The following is a 19,308-nucleotide window of genomic DNA, read 5'->3' on the forward strand; positions in this document are numbered from 1 at the left end:
GAACGGCACAATTACCAGTTATCAATTTCGGCCACAACCCGTTAACATTTAGTCTACATCGTCACGTCAAATGCGGTCATTCTGATGTTGAATCACCGGGCGAACCGTTGGAGCTGCTGCAAAGTTTCGGTCATGAGTTTGTGAGTCTTGTCGAAGAAACGTCCCGTACAGATCTGAAATGAAACATCAATACTCACTTGGACAGTGCTGAAAAAGAAGCAATTTAGGTGTTGCTCGCCGAGTTTCAAGGCTGCTTTTATCGGCCTGGTAATGACCTGAAAAGTACCAGTATGGTAGAACACCGGATAGATGTCGGTAATGCCAATCCCATCCATCTTCCGCCTCATCGGGTTTCTATACGTGAACGCGGTGTGATTTCAAGTCAAGTTCAACAAATGTTGACAAAGGGGATTGTTCAACCATTGTTTTCTCCCTGGTCCTCTCCGGTCGTGCTCGTCAAGAAGAAGCTTCTGTGTTGATTATAGGCGCCTATACGCCGTGACAAAGATGGATGTCTACCCGCTCCCTCGCATAGAAGACGTTCTAGATCGGCTCGGTGGTTGTAACCAATTGCTACCCGCTTGGTTGAATTTATGCGAACACACACACACACAACACCGTGACCAGCGAGTGGGCTGTATTTGACGAAAACGAAGAGTGGCTCAATACACTTGATAACACGACAATTACAACTCATAAGTTAGGTTCGAAACGGACACACCGCCAACCTAGATGCCTCTGATCATTTGGGTACCTGTTCCAACCTGGAAAAGTTCCCCCAAGGGACAGTTCTAGTTGACGCCATTCCCACTGACTGGGTCACCACTTCGGGGATACTTCAACGCGAAGGCAAAAGGATGATTGACTCGGAGAAGATCATGCGCTGGGGCGCTACCACACGTGGAGTTCGTGAAGCGAGCGGCACTTACGTGGATCCACAGGAATTAGCTAGCCAGCTGAGTGCTTATCCAACACAAGGGAAGTACAAGGCTAGAGGGTTATGCCAAATCCACATGGTCGCAGGGAGACTTGAGACCAATAGTGTACACTGCTGCCTTGGTGAATTGCGCTCTCCCAACGTTACGACAGTTAGTCAGTTTACCACCATCAACGGAACTCTCACGGGTGAGGTGCAATGCCAGCTCCCATATGAACATACCAGCAGCATGGGAGGTGGATGCCAGACCCTCAACGGAAATGAGATAGCAGCATACCGCGTGGTGGCGCTCGAGCTCCATTGCTGGCCTGCAGATACCGTAGTGACAGTGGGAAAAAGCCCCATCATGGTTCGCACCCTAGGAAACCCCACAATGGGTAACATCCGCAAAAAGTACACCCATGTTACCAACCTCATCAAAGGATTCGGACAAACGGCAGCCCTGCAAGGAGGGATGTTACAAGTGGCTAGAAGTCTGTGCAAAGCAACTCTAGAAGCCGCTGGCATCAACGGGTGGTGGGAGAAGCTCGGATTGTGGGCCCTATTGGGATTACTCGTCGCCAAATCACAGAACACTACCACCGTGCTAGCACTAGTGATTAGAGGTTTCCTCATAGCCACGGCCGAAGCGTCATGCCACGGCTGCGCCCTTGACCCAGTACGAAAGATGATCAGTTGTGGCCCAGGAGAATTTGTGTGGAAGGAATTACCGGGCTGGTGGAACAAGTTCACCTTTTCCGTTACCGGTGATGACCCCGTGGTGAAGGTGTACGCATCTCTAGGAAAAGCTGAGGTTAACTGTCTAGCGTGTTTCAACCATCTTGAATGCGCGTACCTTCTAGAATTCAGTGATGATTTTGCCGCCGTGGATCAAACCCTGCTAGACAGAAAGCATGTCGTGGTCTTGAACGACGAACCAACGCCCCATTTTTGTACAGCTTTCGAGGCCGCCATCCCAGAGGCCAGCAAGGTCCCTCATCGCAGAGCCAAGCGAGGTGTCTTGGAACATGCCATCAGGTGGGTTAATGACAAGAAAAGGGAAACGGAAATCATAGAGACAGCTGTCATGGTTACCTCCACCGGTGACATAGAACTCACTGATGAAACATGTCAGAAGGTGCACCTCTTTGCCTTTGACGTCGTCGGCTTCTCTGTCGGTTTCATCCGAACAGTGGCTCTCGTGGAGGTTTACCAAGCCAAATCAACCCCCATTACATGCCCAGAAACCTTAATGTCGCACGCTGGAAAAGGAAAAAGAGCAGTGCATAGGGACCAGAGTCTATGGGTGGAGTCCGAAAAGGACGAAGAGGGTCAATCGTTGAGATTTCAATGCATGAATACCGGGAGTGTATGTTGCCAGTCGTTCAAACCACACAGTACTGGAAAGAACCCAGGTTCATGCCTGCAGTAATCGGAGGCCCACCAACTGCTGGTTTCTGGTTACACCACGCAACACCAGGCTCCCTGGCACATGGTTCCTCTGCAGGTCTTGAGGAAGAATTGCCCTGATACCCCTGTCATGGTTTCACCCACATGTCCCGAAGCAGGAGCGGGTGGGCACCAGATCCACCACCGGGTGCGGCAAGACCGTAACCGACTGGTGTTGCAAAAACTGCTCCCTACCCCCAGTTTCTTTCTGGACTGGCGACGGAAAGTGCTGGTACGCCCAAGATATCAGGCCCCTTGAAGGCAAAGGTGCTGTCGCACCTTCGATTCGGCCATCCTGACCATATCGTCTGCAGAAGAAATTTATGGTTCATCACATGCAGTGTTTCGACTTTTAGAGATTTTACTCTGTATTAGAGTTTTTCACTTCTTCTAAAGTATTTTTTGAAGTTTAAAGTTTTTTGAAGTTTTTTAACTATAATTTAATATCATTTAAATTTTACGTGTAAGATCATTTAAAACTTTATATAGTTTTTTTTGTGTATTTGAATGAGTAGATCCCCAAAGTTCTCAACGCCATCTAGCGGAAAACTAGCAAACTGTGATTAGTGCAACCTAATGGAAAAATTCAGTTGTGCCCTCTGGCGTCAAAGTCGAAAGCATTCTGACGAAAGCACTGTCTGGCAATGTCATCACGGTCCTCCTCAACATCAGGAAAACTAGTAGGAATCAACTGTAACTTCGGGTCAGTTGATGGAGAGCCTCCTCTCAAATCCCGACAAGTCGCAAAATTAACAACCATTAAGAGTGAATCGACTCCAATTTTCGCGATTTATATGATTTAGGAGAAAATAAGTTACATACGCTGGGAAAAGTGACTCTGCCCATTGGATACGGGGAGACAATTTTACAGCAAGAATTTATTGTTACAAACGGTGTTTCTGAAAATTGTATCCTTGGATGGGATGCAATCCAGAAGCATGGTTTTCAGCTTGATGGAGAAACAAAGCGCTTTTATCTAGCTAGAGATGGGCAAGGTTCCTCTTCTATTTTTAGGGTTCCAGAAATGGCAGTTACTGCAGTCAAAAAGACGACGTTACCCCGTCAGACGTTGCTAGTAACTGTAGTCCAATTACAGGGTTCATTTCCGTATGTACCTTCGAATTCGGCATTTATCTTCACTCCAAGTGAGAATTTGCCAGATGGAATTTATATTGAAGAATTTATAGGAAAAGTATCTGGAGTGTAACGAAGGCCTACAAATACATTTAATTATGATACCCACATTCTTATTATATTATGTTTACTCTCCCTTGGCATATAATTATGTCTATATTTTACTCTCTTGCATCTACTCTTCTTTTGCATATTGTCACGTCCCGTCCTGTTCGCCTTTCTTTTGCTTACCAGATGAGCGCTAGATGGCCTTGTGTCGCTTGGCGTCCTTAGATTTAGTCCAGATCTCTCTCGCACTTCTCGTCTGCTGACCACGCTGAGTGGATGTTAGTTTTCTCTTCTCTGCTGTGTGAGTTAATCTCTTGCTTGTGTGAATGTGTTAGTACCACTATAGGGCACCATTGGTTAAGTTAGTGTAGTGTCTGAGACAATTAGTGTAGTTAGCCAATGGTGAAGGCCACCGTCTTGTTCTGTTCCGTGTCGTTGGCCAGCATTACGGTGCTTTTTACAAGTGGTTTTCATCATCGAGTGTACTGAACTAGATTAACCGTGACAATATTTTGTTTTGGTTTTCTGCAGGCGATTCTCGGCATGGCGGAGTTGGACGATAGCCTAGACCAAGTTCCTTTTAAGTTTTCTGCTTATTCATTAGACCACACTGCTGATCAAAAGAAAAGTTACGCCTCAAAGCTTCAACGCAATGGCGTGAATGACTGTCCATGGGGCATTGACGAGAAATACTTTATTGTTGGTGATCAAGATCTTCGCCAACTACAGAGAAGTTTACCCAACATAGCCAAATACGACCTAATTGATTACCTTTATGTAACAAAAAGTCGACATGATGGCAACAGAACTGAGAATTTGATGAGTATGCTAAGCTACAAGAAGTTTCAAGATGGATATGTTCTGCAAAAGGCCTTGCATAAACTTTTATTATTATGCATAAACTTTATTTTAGGTGTCACACTACTTTCTGACAGATTCAATCGTTTCAGCCGTTCATTCCTTCTCAATTGGGTTAATGGGTCGTAGGGATTAACGATTGGGATTGAATAGAACATCGGATTATTGTCTTTATCGTTTCTTTTATACTTGCGTCCACATCCAACTACACAGCAGACAGCCATTTCTCTGCAAAAAACCAAAACAAAGTTTTGTATTTAAATTTTCAGCCCTTAATAATTTTTTAGTCCGAGTAAACTATACATGAAATTAACGACCGATATCTTACCTAGAGCACTGTGGAATTCTTGTGAAGAAATAATGCGAATTCAACGAGTTACGTATATTTTGTTAAAGACACTTAAATTTCTTATGGCCTTTGCCATGTAAACGGAAAACGACTACAAAACGCATGCGTTGCCAGATTTCTGAAAGTCAGATTTTCGCTTTCTAAAAAAGCCCTATATGTGGTAATGACGACACGGTTCTCCCGCGTTACGGAGATAACGGTACGCTGATTTTTACACACAGCGACACTCTAATTCCCGATAAGGCCAATAGCCTTCTAATACCTGACTATTGGCACCAGATTCACCAGCACGAAAAGATGCTTGCCATACTGATCATCGGTCTGGGTAGCTGGGGGAGGTACTATCCTGTTGTTTCTCATTCTTTTGAGAATGGCCATCAGGACTGGGAACTCGTCTATGCTGCACTCGAAGGGTGGCAGGTAGTACCGGGGGATAACAACTTGAAAGTGGTGATTCCGATGAAGCTCACCACTAACTACGTGAAGACCGTTGACGTAAACCCCGCCACAGGTGCTGTCCTTTGGGTGCCTACTTACGGCCCGTGTTTCCAGGGGGGATTGAACGCTATCCCTTGGTCTTGGATGAACAACGCTAATGTGGAACAAGTTGCTCTTGTAAACCACTTTGAATACTGCATGACCTGGCTTGGCTGCATTACCCCCGCAGACCTTGCCTACTTCAGGGTGACTTGTGGTCCTCCTCTAGGCCTACGAGCTCACTGGAATTCATGTATCGTAACAGCGTCCGAGACTAGTGTTTATTTTCCTCCATCTGTCGTAATTCCCGTTAACGAGCTGATGGACAACAGGACTAGCCTGCTACCCAAGAACGATGCAGGCAGATTTATTCCCGTGTTTTGCCGGGACACAGACGACGGAGATGTGTTTCAGACTAATGACGGAGATCATGAGTTGTGGTTCCAGCCACTCAGCACCTCCAACACCAGTGTGCCTCACCAGTTCCCCAACCGATACGCTGATGCAGTGGTGGGTAACATCTTCCCCCATGTTAAGACACACTGTATTCAGTCACAGCACGTGGGATGGATCTCCCTTCTTCTACTGGGGATATATAATCTAGACGTGATAATGGGGAAATACGACATGGTCCCAGGTGAGCGGCGTGACTTACCAGTCATGTATAAAACCATCGCGACATGTTTATCGATGGCGGCACAGATGCAACAACACGCAATAGGCATCGTCCCGTCATTGGTCAGATACTCCCCCCCCCCCGGTGAGCCACATAACGATGAAGCTCACACGGGATCTCGTCAGGTTTTGGAAGATCTCAGGAGCCTTGCGATGACTGACGACCTGTTAGACATCATAGCTGCCACTTCAGGTTTCCCTCTCGGGGAGACTAACACCAGAGTGGCACTTATGAGACGTAGGCCCTACCCCAGAACGATGTTAGCAGAAGATCCTCCCGTACTAATCCAGACGTACGGGGATTTGACCACCATGGAATGGGACAACACCGTCAACCCACCTGTGTGGAGACCATATAGAGCCGGAACTCGGTGGATACATAGTACCACTTCGATTAACTTCATGATGCAGAACATCCCGGACTACTTGACCATCCCACAACACCAGGACATGATCGAAAACCAGCGCATTAGACTCGCGTACAGTACGGATGCTACCTTGGGGGTTACCACCACAGCGGGCGGACAAGCTGTCTTCCGGGGACGAGTATGGTACCGAGTAAGTACCTGAGGCTGCAGAGAATCGAAAGTGAGATGTTGCCAGCCGATGCTGATTTCACCAGACTAGGTCGGGTCTTCGCTACCATGAGCACAGCAGACACTGACTGCAGGAATTGGTCCCAAAATTCGCCGCTGCCACTATTATGTAAAGATTGTTTGTTTACATAATCAAGCTGATTAGCCAACGTGGGGCAACAACTTGACAGCTGCTGGAGTTGGCCATTTCATCAGTGTGGCAGTCGGAGGTGTTGCACGTAGAGCTCCTGCCAGGTACATTGAATGGATGAAAGCTGGGATTGTATATCTTTGGTACACTCTGATGTTTGCCGGGACTTCCAACGCCCGTAAATTTGGCAAGTTTGTCACGCAATGTGGTCTGACTAATATGGATTGCCCATGGCCTTCTGATGTAGGCGTATTATCTGCCATATTTTCCAAGATGACAGCGGGAATGACCAGGGCTGACTTTACTGCTCTTTTCGCACATATGACAAACCAGGGCACTATCGAGGTATTAGGCCTTAAGAATATGGTTGCACAAGCGCCTTTTCACGGAATGACCGCTATCATGATGTTGATAGGAGCAATGAAAGACTGCAGGGATTTCAAATGGGGTCATATACATGTCATGTGGCCATTGGAGTGTGCAGCATTTATGCAATTAATTGCCGCATTGGAAAATCCGCAAACCCATCGTCTAAATCCATGGGGTGGATTCGGAACTATGGCGGAGAAGAACGTTATCCGATCAACACAATTCAAGAGATTGGCACAGTTTGGTTACGATCTTCAAACCAGTTTTATGGGTAATACGTCTATCCAAAATCTAGCGTCTTACGGAAACAGGGCCATTTACGGAAAATAGGCCAATACAGTTGATGGCCTTCTGACCGATTACGATAATTAGATTGCGACCTACATGACTGGGGCCAATCTACAGGCATATGTTCTAGGAGTGGTGGCAATAAATGCAGGCATAATGGATGCTCTAGTATTCCTCAATAACCAACAAAATTACAACAAACCTTCTGTTAAGAAACACAACGGAAAACCACGTACAAAAGTCTAAATTTGTATTGCCGTAACACAAACGCAACACTAATTGGCAAAAACAAAGGTCACTCTGGCCGTAACTACTACCGATCTTTCCTTCTCCAATGAAGGAAAGATCGGAGTTGACGCCGGGCACGCTCACCGCATCGACACAGGAGACGCGTGCCCCGTAAGCGCACGACCCCGGCGAATCTCCATGTACGAGCCACAAATAATAACCGAGCAAGTAAGAAGCATGCTATCCAAGGGGATCATCGAACCATCCAACAGCCCATGGAGCGCCAACGTAGTGCTAATCAAGAAAAAGGATGGTAATCTACGGTTTTGTGTGGATTATAGACCGCTGAATGCAGTCACTAAAATTGACGTATATCCAATGGCCCGACCCGACGACCTTATCCAAAGGGTAACCGGGGCGGCGATCTTTAGTTCTATGGACATAAAGAACGCATTCTGGCAGGTTCCAGTACACCCCGAAGATCTATGCCAGTCCTAAATCACGTGAAAGAGAAGGTCGAACGGCCGATAATCTTTATCAGTAGAAGGACCTATAAAGCAGAAATGAATTACCATAGTAATGCCCTAGAGTGCCTCGCTCTAGTATGGGCCTTGGATAAGTTAAAACCCTACGTGTATGGGAGAAACTTCACCGTCTTTACAGACAACTCGGCATTGAAATGGCTTTATTCAAAGAAGGATATAGACGGGAAATACGCCCGCTGGATCTTAGCGCTACAAGAATTTCAAATCCAGATAAAACACATCAAAGGCCACCTGAACGTCGTCGCAGATGCCCTCTCTCGCTTCCCAGTCGGAGATCCAGAGGAGACGGATCTTCCGGAAGCCATGTGCTGTGCCGGGGTAGGGAGCTTTCATTCTCCCGAAGAAATCGCGCTCCTTCAACACGACGATAAGGCAACAAGACTTATCAGAATGCAGTTAAGAGAAGACGGAGCCGCTGCGAACGAGTCATACGCTTTGAAAAAAGACGTGCTATACCGAAAAAACCGTCAGGCTGGAAGGAAACTTTTACTGGTGGTCCCTTCATTTTTTTAGACGGGAGGTGCTAAGCGCTTGTCACGACGATCCTTTTGCAGGCCACAATTCCACCTCCAATTGTAAGATTTGCCAGGCGTGTATTTATTAGACTTCTACAATAGCAAAATTAGAAATACAATCAAACCAAGAAGCATGGCACTACTCTGAATATTGTTGCGAATAACATTGCTTTTATACAGAATTGCAAGTGGCACATTGGGTGTGGCTTAGATGGCGGTGGCGTGTGGTCACTTGGTCATGTGGGCGTTGCCTTTGTGTACACCTTGCGTACACTCAATGTCCGTGCAGATTTGCCATCTTCTGTAAAGCGTAAATAATGCAGTTGGCTCGTTACATTCCTTCCCCCCTGTGCGGCAGGATAAATTGGTCCTCCAATTTTACCTTTGTGTGCAGACTACAGGTCTTAGGAAGGCAACGTGAATTGCGCCAAAATATATAGTTATAAGAAGCGTCTAAAATATTGTAGCATTGGTGATGATTAAAATAATGGGGTGTTATTTTCTTTTAGATGATGTCTGGCTGTTGGTACACTTGTTTTTTCTTTTTATCACTCGGAATTTTTGGAATAGATTCCGAATGCTAGTTTCGTCATCTATATAGTCCTGTGCATATTTTCCGTCCATATTGAGGTTATCATCTCGAGCTCCTCGACGTAACAATATTTCTATAATATCTGTATGCCTGTGCCTTACAGCTATTTGTAACGCAGTTTCCTTTGATGTGCGTGATCTCCTATTGATGAATTCCGCTGGACATACTTCCGCGACGAATTTGTTGTTATATTTAGCAGCATAATGTAACACCGTTTCTTCATCCAGCGTTTGGTGCACAATAATTCGATCCATCCACAAATATTTAATACATTCCATATTATTAAGAGCTATAGCCACTAGTAATGGTGGCTCTCCCATGCTGTTTTGGATGTTGAATGTGTTACCGTGATGAGATAGAATACGGAGTAAGTGGACATTATTATCCACTGCTGCTCGGTGCGCTATTGTCATCCCCTCCTCGTAAATATTGCTATCAGCTCCGTATTGAAGGAACATATCCGTCACATCGAATCTTTCTTTTATCACACTCCCGTGTAATAATGTTGTTCCATTGGGGAAAACAGTGTCCAGAATTTGTTTTATGTTTTTCCCATTTTCTCTTGCTTCTAGTAGGTGGTTTCTGATCATTTCTCTTGATACTTCCAGCAAATTGTAGTTGAATTCTCCTTTCATCAACATCGTTATGGCGACGATTCTTCTTCGTGTCATCTCCGTGTCCATAGCTGGGAATGTTTTCATCATACAGTTTTTACAGTAGGCCGTTTGTGTTATTAAGGGAACTGGCAATGACCAAGTTTCCTGTTCTTCTTCGTTGTTGTTGTGTTTGTTGACTTACTGCCTTACAGTTGACAACCGTTTCACTGTCTGACGACGATGGGTCTAAGTCACTTTCTATTTTACTGTAGTAGTAACCCACTTTACTCGATGATGTTTCTTCTTCTTCCGTTTCTGATGGTGATAGAGAATTTTTCTCTTTCATAAATTCACAATCGCTTTCACTATTGCTGTATCTTTTCTTTTGCATAAATTCACAATCACTGTCACTTTTGCTGTATCTTGTTACGTCTTCTTCCATACTTATATTCCGTGATATCTGCATACTTTCACTTGCGTTCGCACTAATTTGTATATCACTTTTAACTTCATTACCCATTAGATTAGCTAAGAGTTCGTCCTCCCAGTCGTTTCCTGTTGGTAGCGTTTCACTTATTTCCAATTGCGGGGTATCTTCTTCAATCCAAGTCATCAAGATTTCATCACTCCAGTCAACATTTGTTAGTTCTTCGTTTTTCTTGGTTGGGTTCATTTTTTTTTTTTTTTTTTAATGTATCTTTCCGTGGAAGGTTGGTAATACAACTAAAAAATTTTTCTTGCTTGTTTGTCTGTTATATAGTTGGAGTACCTACCCCTAACATGCTCAAGGTTGCTTACGATTATCTACTAAAGAAATCTACTTTGAATGACAATGTTTTTTTTTTTTTTTTAGATGTCCTTTATCTTTTAACTATCTTCTAGTCTGAGAAGCATTTCTACAATATATGTGAATCTTTTGTTTAATTGATCCCTCCTTTTTAAGAAAAAAAAACTTCTCACCTTATATGTAAATGCTAGATTTTTACGACTCCACCTTATATAGACTTTCAGTCTCGTACAGAATTTCTCTCTTCTGCAAAAATTTATGGCAGGTTTTTTCTTCTCCCCCATCCCTTTTTTTTTTTATTATTTTATTATTTTTATTTTTTTTTTTTAAGATTGTGTAACGAAGGCCTACAGATACATTTAATGATGACACCCACATTCTTATAATATTATGTTTACTCTCCCTTGGTATATAATTATGTCTACATTTTACTCTCTTGCATTTACTCTTCTTTTGCATATTATTCGAATATTGTAATCCGCATAGTAACCATTTGTCATAGACATCTTAGCGTTGACCTAATTGAACACCTGCTGTCTGACTCACACGTGCAACGCACATCACGCAACTAAACAAACTTCCGTGATTGGTCACACGTGCGATGCATATCACGCCATTAAATAAACATCCGTTTGATTGGTCGCACGCGCGACGCCAATCAAGCCATTAAACAAACACCTTCTGATTGGCTGCACTCGCGACATAGCGACGCGTCAACAGCATCACGCCACTTTGACGAGATGCGAGGTTTCATGGTGAACCCAAAATCTAAGAAAGATCAGACAACTAGCAGCTCGCTAAATGTTCAGTTGCCTTCAACAACACTAGTTCGACACCTAACTTGCCTTAGTGTTTTCTCTTACAAGTGTTTCTCCGACTACCTGTTTCCGTAAGTGCCTATCTGAATTGTATCTCCAATCGTCTCCATTTTCGTGTATGTTTTCCCCGTGTCCCGCTCTCGCTACCACAAGCCACTTCGTATCGTTTTACCAACGTGCGCTTCCGTAACGCTCGCGCTACATCGGTAAGCTTCCAAATTGCCCTTATTCTGTTGGTCATTATGGTTTGGCTCGTTATCACCCTCCTTGTCATATTGTATGTCCTTTCCCGTGTAATTCTTATGGCCCTAGTCTAGTAATACACTGTCATCATTGTGGGTAAAACGCCTCCGAGTTCCGTGGTAATATATTTGTCTTAATCCGTAAAGTCATTCAACCGAGAGGGAGGATGCTTTACATAATGGTGGCAGCGCTTTTTGAACTCAACCACAATGAATGATGATGTTATTACTGGCGGGTCTAGAATTCCACGAACTCCCATACAACCCAGTGTGCCCCAAATTAATGTTCCCCTGCCGAGTGAGCCAACTGTTGCTAGATCACTTAATTTCGATAAGTTGCATGTTGAACCCCAAATTGCACCTGATACATGTCCATCTTGTACCACTCCCAAACCAATTTCTGAACCGGCTAGTAAACCCGCTTCTTCCGTTGTAAGTACACAACCATCTAGAGTTAGTTCTCAAGTAAGTAAGCTTAGATCTAACGGTGCGTACGAAGCCGTAGCTCGTCTTGATCTTGTTTCCAGACGGAAACCCAGAGGTAGTTTGGCCTCTGGCACCGTTTCAGGGAAGCGTTCACCCTCTATTTTTGCTAGAATTGCTGCGCGTATGTCTCCAGCTAAGTCTCCTCCACAAGTTTCACCTAAGTCTAGTTCAGTAGCAAAAACTGTGTTAGGGTTTTTCACGAGGAACTCCCCGAATGGAAAATCAACTGAACCTGAGCCTACGACATCTATTCAACAAAATCAAGAACAATCAACAGAAGATATTCCAGCCCAAAACGAGCCAGCTTCCGTACCTAATACTTGCGATCAAGAGCCTGAAGGAGAGAGAAGCGGACTTTCAGTCGACCGATCCGAAGACCTGGGTACAGCTAATTTGGTTGCTTCAAGACATCCGTCTTTCGAACCACTATTTGCCCGAAACGAATCCAACGACGGTGTGGACAGAACCAACGATTCTGCTGAGACATCTGACGTCGATCCTACAGGTGAAACTACACGCACAGGTGAAGAAAACAACCCAATCGGAAGCCCAAGCGTCCGTGCTGACATCGATCTTCATATCACATGCGAGACAATATCTAATAATTTTTCTTTCAGCTGCTCTGATACTCTCAGATAATTCCATTCATCCTCTAATATCAATCATTCCTATTCCTATTCTCAACCGTTTATTTCTTACTAATCAAACATTCTCTAATTAATTCTTTAAATAGTATTAGTCCTTTAAATACAATATCATCATGGCTGAAATGCACTATGTACTAGATAAGCATCCCATGTATTTTAATAGAGCCGAGGTATCTTATATCGAATTCAAATCTTGGGCAGACGTGCTAGCATATTGGGAAAAGAAGAAAGATCATCTGTTAGTGATGTGCGAACAGGCTCCCAGAAAGGCCATACTCAAGAAATACCATTTTCAACTTCCCGGATTCGAGAATGAATACCAGAATAGTATGTGGATCATAGAAGGAGCGTTAGATTGGAACGAAGAGTGCTATGATGCTGCTGCTGAAGATTGGTTCAATCATTCCCTGGTGATTATGACAGAGATGGACCCAGAGACTCTTTTAGGGTGCTTCCCTGCTCGAGATGCAGTCACCGCGATGTACACCAAAGGTGAAGACAGAGAAGAGTACAACATCCTGGCACCAATTCATTATGATGCTGGACCTCGCGAAGAAAGAGGAGGAAAGAGAGACAATGAGAGCTCCATCTCAGCTAAGTCTCGAGCCACCAGAAGAGCTGAGAGGAAGGTAACATATGATGCAAACGGAGACAGTGATTCAGATTCAGTGGATTATGACAGATCCTGAAGCTGAAATTCAAGACGGGCAAGGATTTGCAGGACTAGTAGTGTCTAAAATGATTGTTCTGACTTGCAACTACAAGACTATGGTGGCCACTGTGAAGTCAACATCTACTCACAGCAATACTAAAGTGATGTCCGTTGCACTATTCCTCTTCCCTTGGCTATCTCCTTGGATGCAAAAATTCAGGCCAATTTCTTATGAAAATGCTCGTAATGTACTCCCCAACCTGATGCCAGTGGCGACAGCTAATGCAGCGGCAGTGACCCCAGAAGAGCTGATTGCTGTCACTGCTTATTGTATGTGCGGAATGGCTTACTCCAACGAAGCTACTAGAGTAGCCCAAGTTATGTCTAGAGTGAAGGCTGCGTTAGCAGGAACTTCCTGGAAGTCTATCGATATTCCAAAAATCGTGTCTATAATGGGAACTCTGGTCATCGACTTCAAAGACTTGTCCAATGAAGTTATTGCTATGTTAGGTAGAGTACTAGCTACTGATTCTAATATGAGATACAAAGCCGCTATCAAAGAGAAGAGGTTGGCCCCCTATGACGTGTATTCATTGTTTACCGTAGATACTGATTTTGTTCCTCGCTTGTTCACGCAGATGCGCCTCATCTATCAAAATTTCCATTCGCAATCTCTTAGATTCGGGATAGCAGTAATCGATGAAGTTGAAGTCATGTTTCGATCATCAGGACAACAATTCGTACAAGAGATAGAAGCGGCAATCAGACTTAAGAAGCGTATTCTCAACCACCCGTACATTGCCTTAGTCGATTCCCAACCTGATGAAATAACTACGAAGAAATACGCTCGACTTGTTCTTGCAGGATTGCTTTTCCAATCAAAATGTCTAGCTGGCACTCCAGAAGAAGCCAAGTGGAAAGACTACTCCATTAACAAGATCAAAGAATCTATTCCCCAAGCAGAAGATGTGGGCTTGATAAAGAATTTCATAGATGCAATCCCCACAAGGAAGGTCTCTAGTCTGCCTCGCTTTCTGGAAAATCTCTTTCTGAATATGGCTCTCAGGTTCACAGATACTAAAAGTCAAGCAGAAAGGGATGAGCTATATCACTATCTAATCAATAAGAACTCACAGTGCAACTGGGTCCTCTACGAAACTAGAGTTCGAAAAGCTCAATCTCATAAAAAGTATCTGGATGAAACGGTGACTATCATCAAGAGAGCTCTAGATGAGAAGTGCATTGAAATCACATCTCAGGCAAGTGTTAGTCGTGAAATCAATGATATTCGCGTAGCCCATTCGAGAATCTTGGAGTGGAAAGCTGCTCAAATAGCCAAGTTACAGGTGGGTGTTTCATTAGAGAGTTTGCTAACAAGTGCCACAGGTCGGCATGAACGTGAAGCCAGGCAGGACGTCATCAATCAGTTGTCAGAGGTTTACACTACTATCAAAAATGGAGTGTCTATGGCAGATTTGGGAGCTCCAAGATCTGGGAGGATGCTTTACAATTGCGTCAAGGCGATCGAAGTAGTCTGGTGTAGCGTCTTCTTTGTTCTTCAGTTGTCGCTTGACTGTCTTTGCTGTTGTTTTTTTTAAATCCCCCATTTTCCGTCATCATGTATACGTTAGATTTCGTTTCTCAGCATCTTGCTGAAATTAGAATGGCTTTTTCGCTTTTCCACCCGTTGATCTTTCAAAATCCGTGTTGTGAATTTCGTCGCTTCACGACTGCCGATGTGCAGTTGTTCGAAGAGTTGTTCAACAAGGTTCGAAGTGGTGTATCCTTTCCCGTTGCTCCCGTATTCGTGGTACAGCCTGTTTGGTGTAACGACTTCTACTACAAGTAAGTCCGTCTTTTTGTTCATTTGTGTTATCCTTTTCTTGTTTTTCGGAATTCTTTTCTTGTTTTGTTTTTTTTTTTTTTTTTTAAGTAGTGATTGGAAATAAAATCCTTTACTACATCTATGATTTTTTGGTTGCTTTTTTTTTTTTTTTAATCGTTATTTGTTAATTGTGCGTTTTAAATGGTCTTCTGGAGTACATCTGCATAGATCCTCCCACACCATTCCGTAGCCAACGACATAGCTGCAGGTCGTATGACTTCCCTTACATTCCTTGTTTTGCTCGTTTTCCTATTTTAATTCTTCGATAGGATACAATTTTCCTTTCTTTGGTGCACTCGGTGTGTTTATCGACGTAAGGGTTTCTTTTGGTGTTTCTGTCGCTGACGTCATTAAAGGTGCAAATTCTCTAATGAACGGTTTTTCATTTGCTCCTCCAGCGCTGTAGATGGGTTCTGGTATCATTGAATCCATTTCCTGACCATCACTTTCGCTCACGTTACGTGATTGCTTGCGATTTATCTTGTGTTCAAAATGCGATTGAATTGAAAAATCCTACATTTAACACGATTAATCCCGTGACTTACTTGGTATTTAGTGAAAACCTGCAACCGAAATATGGCAGTACTTGTCAAAACAATGTTTCGGGTTCTACTAGTATCTCGCTGGATGCAGCTAAACTTCACCATGGTCTTTCAATGATACGTCTGCTCACCAACTGCTGCGCATGGTTGAATAAAAATGCCACGAGGAATTACAGTTTTATACTTTTATAACCCTACAATTATTTGTGTAATAGTATTCTTCATGGTTTAACCAACAAGTATAATCTATTAATCCCCCTGAAAGTGAGAACCTCTGCGTTTAAAAAATAAAGATTGGGTGCCGCTGCTAAACGCCACCTCCCAGTTCCAAGCACAGATTCATTGGGCAAAGCAAACAAAAGAGTCCATTCTTGAAACCGTCATGTGACGCTTCCCTTTGCAGTACTGCACCTTTTCCGCTTACCAAATTTGGTAAGCGGAAAATGTACAGTACTTTTTGGTTTACCTTCATTAACGACCAAATCAAGTTATCTTATCAAAGGCATAAACACGCCTACTATTCAAAGGTTTGCTATTCCGTGTTTGTTACTTCGTATTTTGATAACCCAGTTTAATCTTCATAGTCACCATCTTTTCTACACCGATGGCTGATACTACTGATAGATCGCGATTTTTCAATTTTTCGTTGAATCTGTTCACGGATACAATTCTAAATATAAAGTAGGTTTGAAGAAGATTTCGAGAGCGCATGGGAAATCACGGCTGCTTATTTGGAATCGGCCCCTAGCGGCCCGGGGCGCTTGTTTACCATTCGATGTTTGCATTTTGGGTATTGGGCAATCGGGGTACGAGGAAATAATCGATCAAATTGTACGCCCTGGCTGCCCCGATTACACCATATTCTACCCGCCAACCCCAATTTCTACCCTGAAATCCTTTCTTTGAAAATGGTGTTGGGGTTTTATGGAAACTCCTGATTTTATCCTATCCTCGCCACGGTTGACGTAGTAACGCCCCAATTACGCCCCGAATGGCTTTTACCGGGACAGGGACACCGACTATAGCCAATTGGAGCCTATCCTTACGTCACACTGCCCCAACGTTTACGTTGCTATTTAAGAAGCAGTTAAATGACGAATACATAACTCAAACTGTGTACGATGTTGATTACTCAAATTGTCTGTCACAGATAAACAGCAACCTCACTGATGCAGCATAACTCATAAGCTGCATTAATTCAATTATTTCTACCGTTCAAGCAGATCGCCAATTCGGCCAGGAAGTTATCGAAGGACACAAAGTAGCGTTGAAATGGTTATCTGCAACACGCAGTAATTGGAATCAAGCCAAATTTTATTACTTGGCCGTATTTTTGACTTTTTTTTCTATGGTGAAACTTTGAGATCAATGACTTGTCTCACTCGATATAAAATCATTTTCCCAACGAGGAAGTTTATAAATTTAATTAGCTGAATAGTCTTTTAAGGCCTCCATTATTAAAAAACAATTTCTGTACAAATATACTGGAGTTATTCTACCATACCATAGAAAAGAATTCCTATGGTGAGAAGAAGAAATCACAACCATTTGACCGCTACTGCTTGATGTTCAGACCTGAGCTAATCAGTACTTTACATGGTAATCACAAATGGTTTCAAGAATGTGTATAAAAAAGCTGATCCACTGATGGCGAAATCTTGTGTGGTTATCGACTAGTCAATAGACAATTTGTAATATGTAATCCGTACGAAAGGCATCTATATGCAAGCGTACAGATAACAAATTCCAATCGTCTATGATAAAAACACATTTAAAAATTATTCATTTCTTCAAAACCATTCATTTGTCAAATCTATATTAAAACAAACTCAATTCAACATTTACAAATTTCTTAATAAAACTAAATCCTTTAAATGTACAGAAGTGTCAATTTGGCTATCTAACTTGGCATTTTAAAATGCCGCTAACACTTCACGTCAACTATATTATGAAAGATAGTAAAGAAATTCTCCGAAACAGATCACAACAAAAATGGCTACAACGCTATAAACAAAGTATTCTCTCACAAAAAGGAAGACCATTCTTGCCAAGTCGGAATTTTCAATTTCTCGGACGCTTTGCTAGAAAATAGAAACCTGTAAAACTCAATGCCGAGTTGCCGACTCTCAACTACCACACCAAGACTGCACCAGAGTCATAGAACCCTATGACTATATAGGGTTATAGTATATTTATTTTTTAGTTATATTTAACTATATATAGTCATACCTCATACCCCTATATTTGGGTTCTATGACTCTGACTGCACTTTCTGAAAATCCACAACCTTTTTCCTCGTTACAGAGGATAGATGGCACTGAACTCAAAAGTTTCTTGTGTATACCGTACCTGTATCGTGTAATAACTAATGACGGCCAAGCAAGGAAGGTGCGCACCCAAGGTTACAAACCCAAGTTCAACGTTTTTGTTTCCCGGAGAATTTTGTAACAAGTTTCTGGTAGTATTCATACTCATAGAATCCTTTCCTGACAGTCCAGTGTAACAACAAACTGCATAAAAGAGAACCTCACCAGCACAAATTATAATCACTCTCCAAATGCACCAAATTACACATAATTTTAGCAGTACTACACACATTTTGCCATTTTCATTTTTAAATATTTCTCATCATTGGGAGAAGTGGCAGAGTTTCAATACTAAAATTTAGTCAAATAATTTTACAATTTTGTTTGATGTTTATTGTCAGACATTTAACTACATGATTCTTTCCAATGCTTCCAACATTATAATTGAGTTTCCACGAACAACCTAAAAAAACATTTCTTTGATTAATAACTCATATTTGTTAACAAACAACATGACATACCACCATCCCTATATTATTCTTTGTGCCATCTTTGACTTCTTCCACAGTTTCATCAATCACTAGATTCATAAATGGATCAAAGCCTCTTAAGATCCCAACAATGTTCCTGCCACCATTGAGTTTCACTATTTAAAAAAAAAATTCATCTAATTAGCACTCTAGCATAATTTTTTCATACAATACTTACAAGACATTCTTTTGTCCATGTACCTTTGAAAAAGAAAAAAAGGCGTTACAAAAGGAACTACAAACATCTAAGATTCGTGCTGCAAAACTTACTTCTTCAGCTCAGGGGGATGGGCTTTACTCATTTTATTATTGTCTGTTGGATAATATCTCGGTTAACGATATGTAAAGGAAAGCTTAACAGAAGCAACTACCAGCGTGCAAACAAGCTAAGATTTTGATCGTTTCTGATGTCGATGCCGAAACCGAACGTATAAGTTGTGCGCGTTTGCCAGATGATTAAAAATAAGGCAAAAAACCATGAAAACTTGAAAAATCAGAGAGATCATAGAACCCTAAATATGTTCCATGTTTCTATGATATATAGAATGTAAATAATTATGACTATGGCTATAGTCATTAATATATATATGTTTATGATATTTATGACTCTGGCTAAATCTCACTTCTCACACTGTATCCAGTTCCAGT

The 19,308-nt window shown here is 42.6% G+C and overlaps 1 protein-coding gene and 1 long non-coding RNA gene across 2 annotated transcripts; both read right to left on the reverse strand.

Moving 5' to 3' along the window:
• Window positions 1-4,217: 4,217 nt before the first annotated feature.
• Window positions 4,218-8,748, reverse strand: LOC116921980. Its single transcript, XR_004393781.2, has 2 exons — window positions 4,734-8,748; window positions 4,218-4,633 (listed from the first exon to the last, which is right to left on the reverse strand). It is a non-coding gene; the product is annotated as an uncharacterized LOC116921980 (long non-coding RNA).
• Window positions 8,749-18,500: 9,752 nt separating this feature from the next.
• Window positions 18,501-19,096, reverse strand: LOC116921985 (probable small nuclear ribonucleoprotein G). Its single transcript, XM_032928346.2, has 4 exons — window positions 18,931-19,096; window positions 18,839-18,861; window positions 18,652-18,776; window positions 18,501-18,593 (listed from the first exon to the last, which is right to left on the reverse strand). The coding sequence occupies exons 1-4, from the start codon at window positions 18,960-18,962 to the stop codon at window positions 18,540-18,542; spliced, it is 234 nt and encodes a 77-aa protein (XP_032784237.1). The 5' UTR covers window positions 18,963-19,096; the 3' UTR covers window positions 18,501-18,539.
• Window positions 19,097-19,308: the final 212 nt, after the last annotated feature.

The sequence above is a fragment of the Daphnia magna genome, linkage group LG4 (assembly GCF_020631705.1).
Source record: "Daphnia magna isolate NIES linkage group LG4, ASM2063170v1.1, whole genome shotgun sequence".
Taxonomy (NCBI): Eukaryota; Metazoa; Arthropoda; class Branchiopoda; order Diplostraca; family Daphniidae; genus Daphnia; species Daphnia magna.

Bases quoted from the DNA above. Each gene is read 5' to 3' on its own strand.
- LOC116921985 (XM_032928346.2), bottom strand. From the start codon at position 18,962: ATGAGTAAAGCCCATCCCCCTGAGCTGAAGAA. The intron at 18,862-18,930 runs GTAAGTTTTGCA...TCTTTTTCAAAG, and splicing joins CATCCCCCTGAGCTGAAGAA to GTACATGGACAAAAGAATGT. The intron at 18,777-18,838 runs GTAAGTATTGTA...TTTTTTAAATAG, and splicing joins CATGGACAAAAGAATGTCTT to TGAAACTCAATGGTGGCAGG.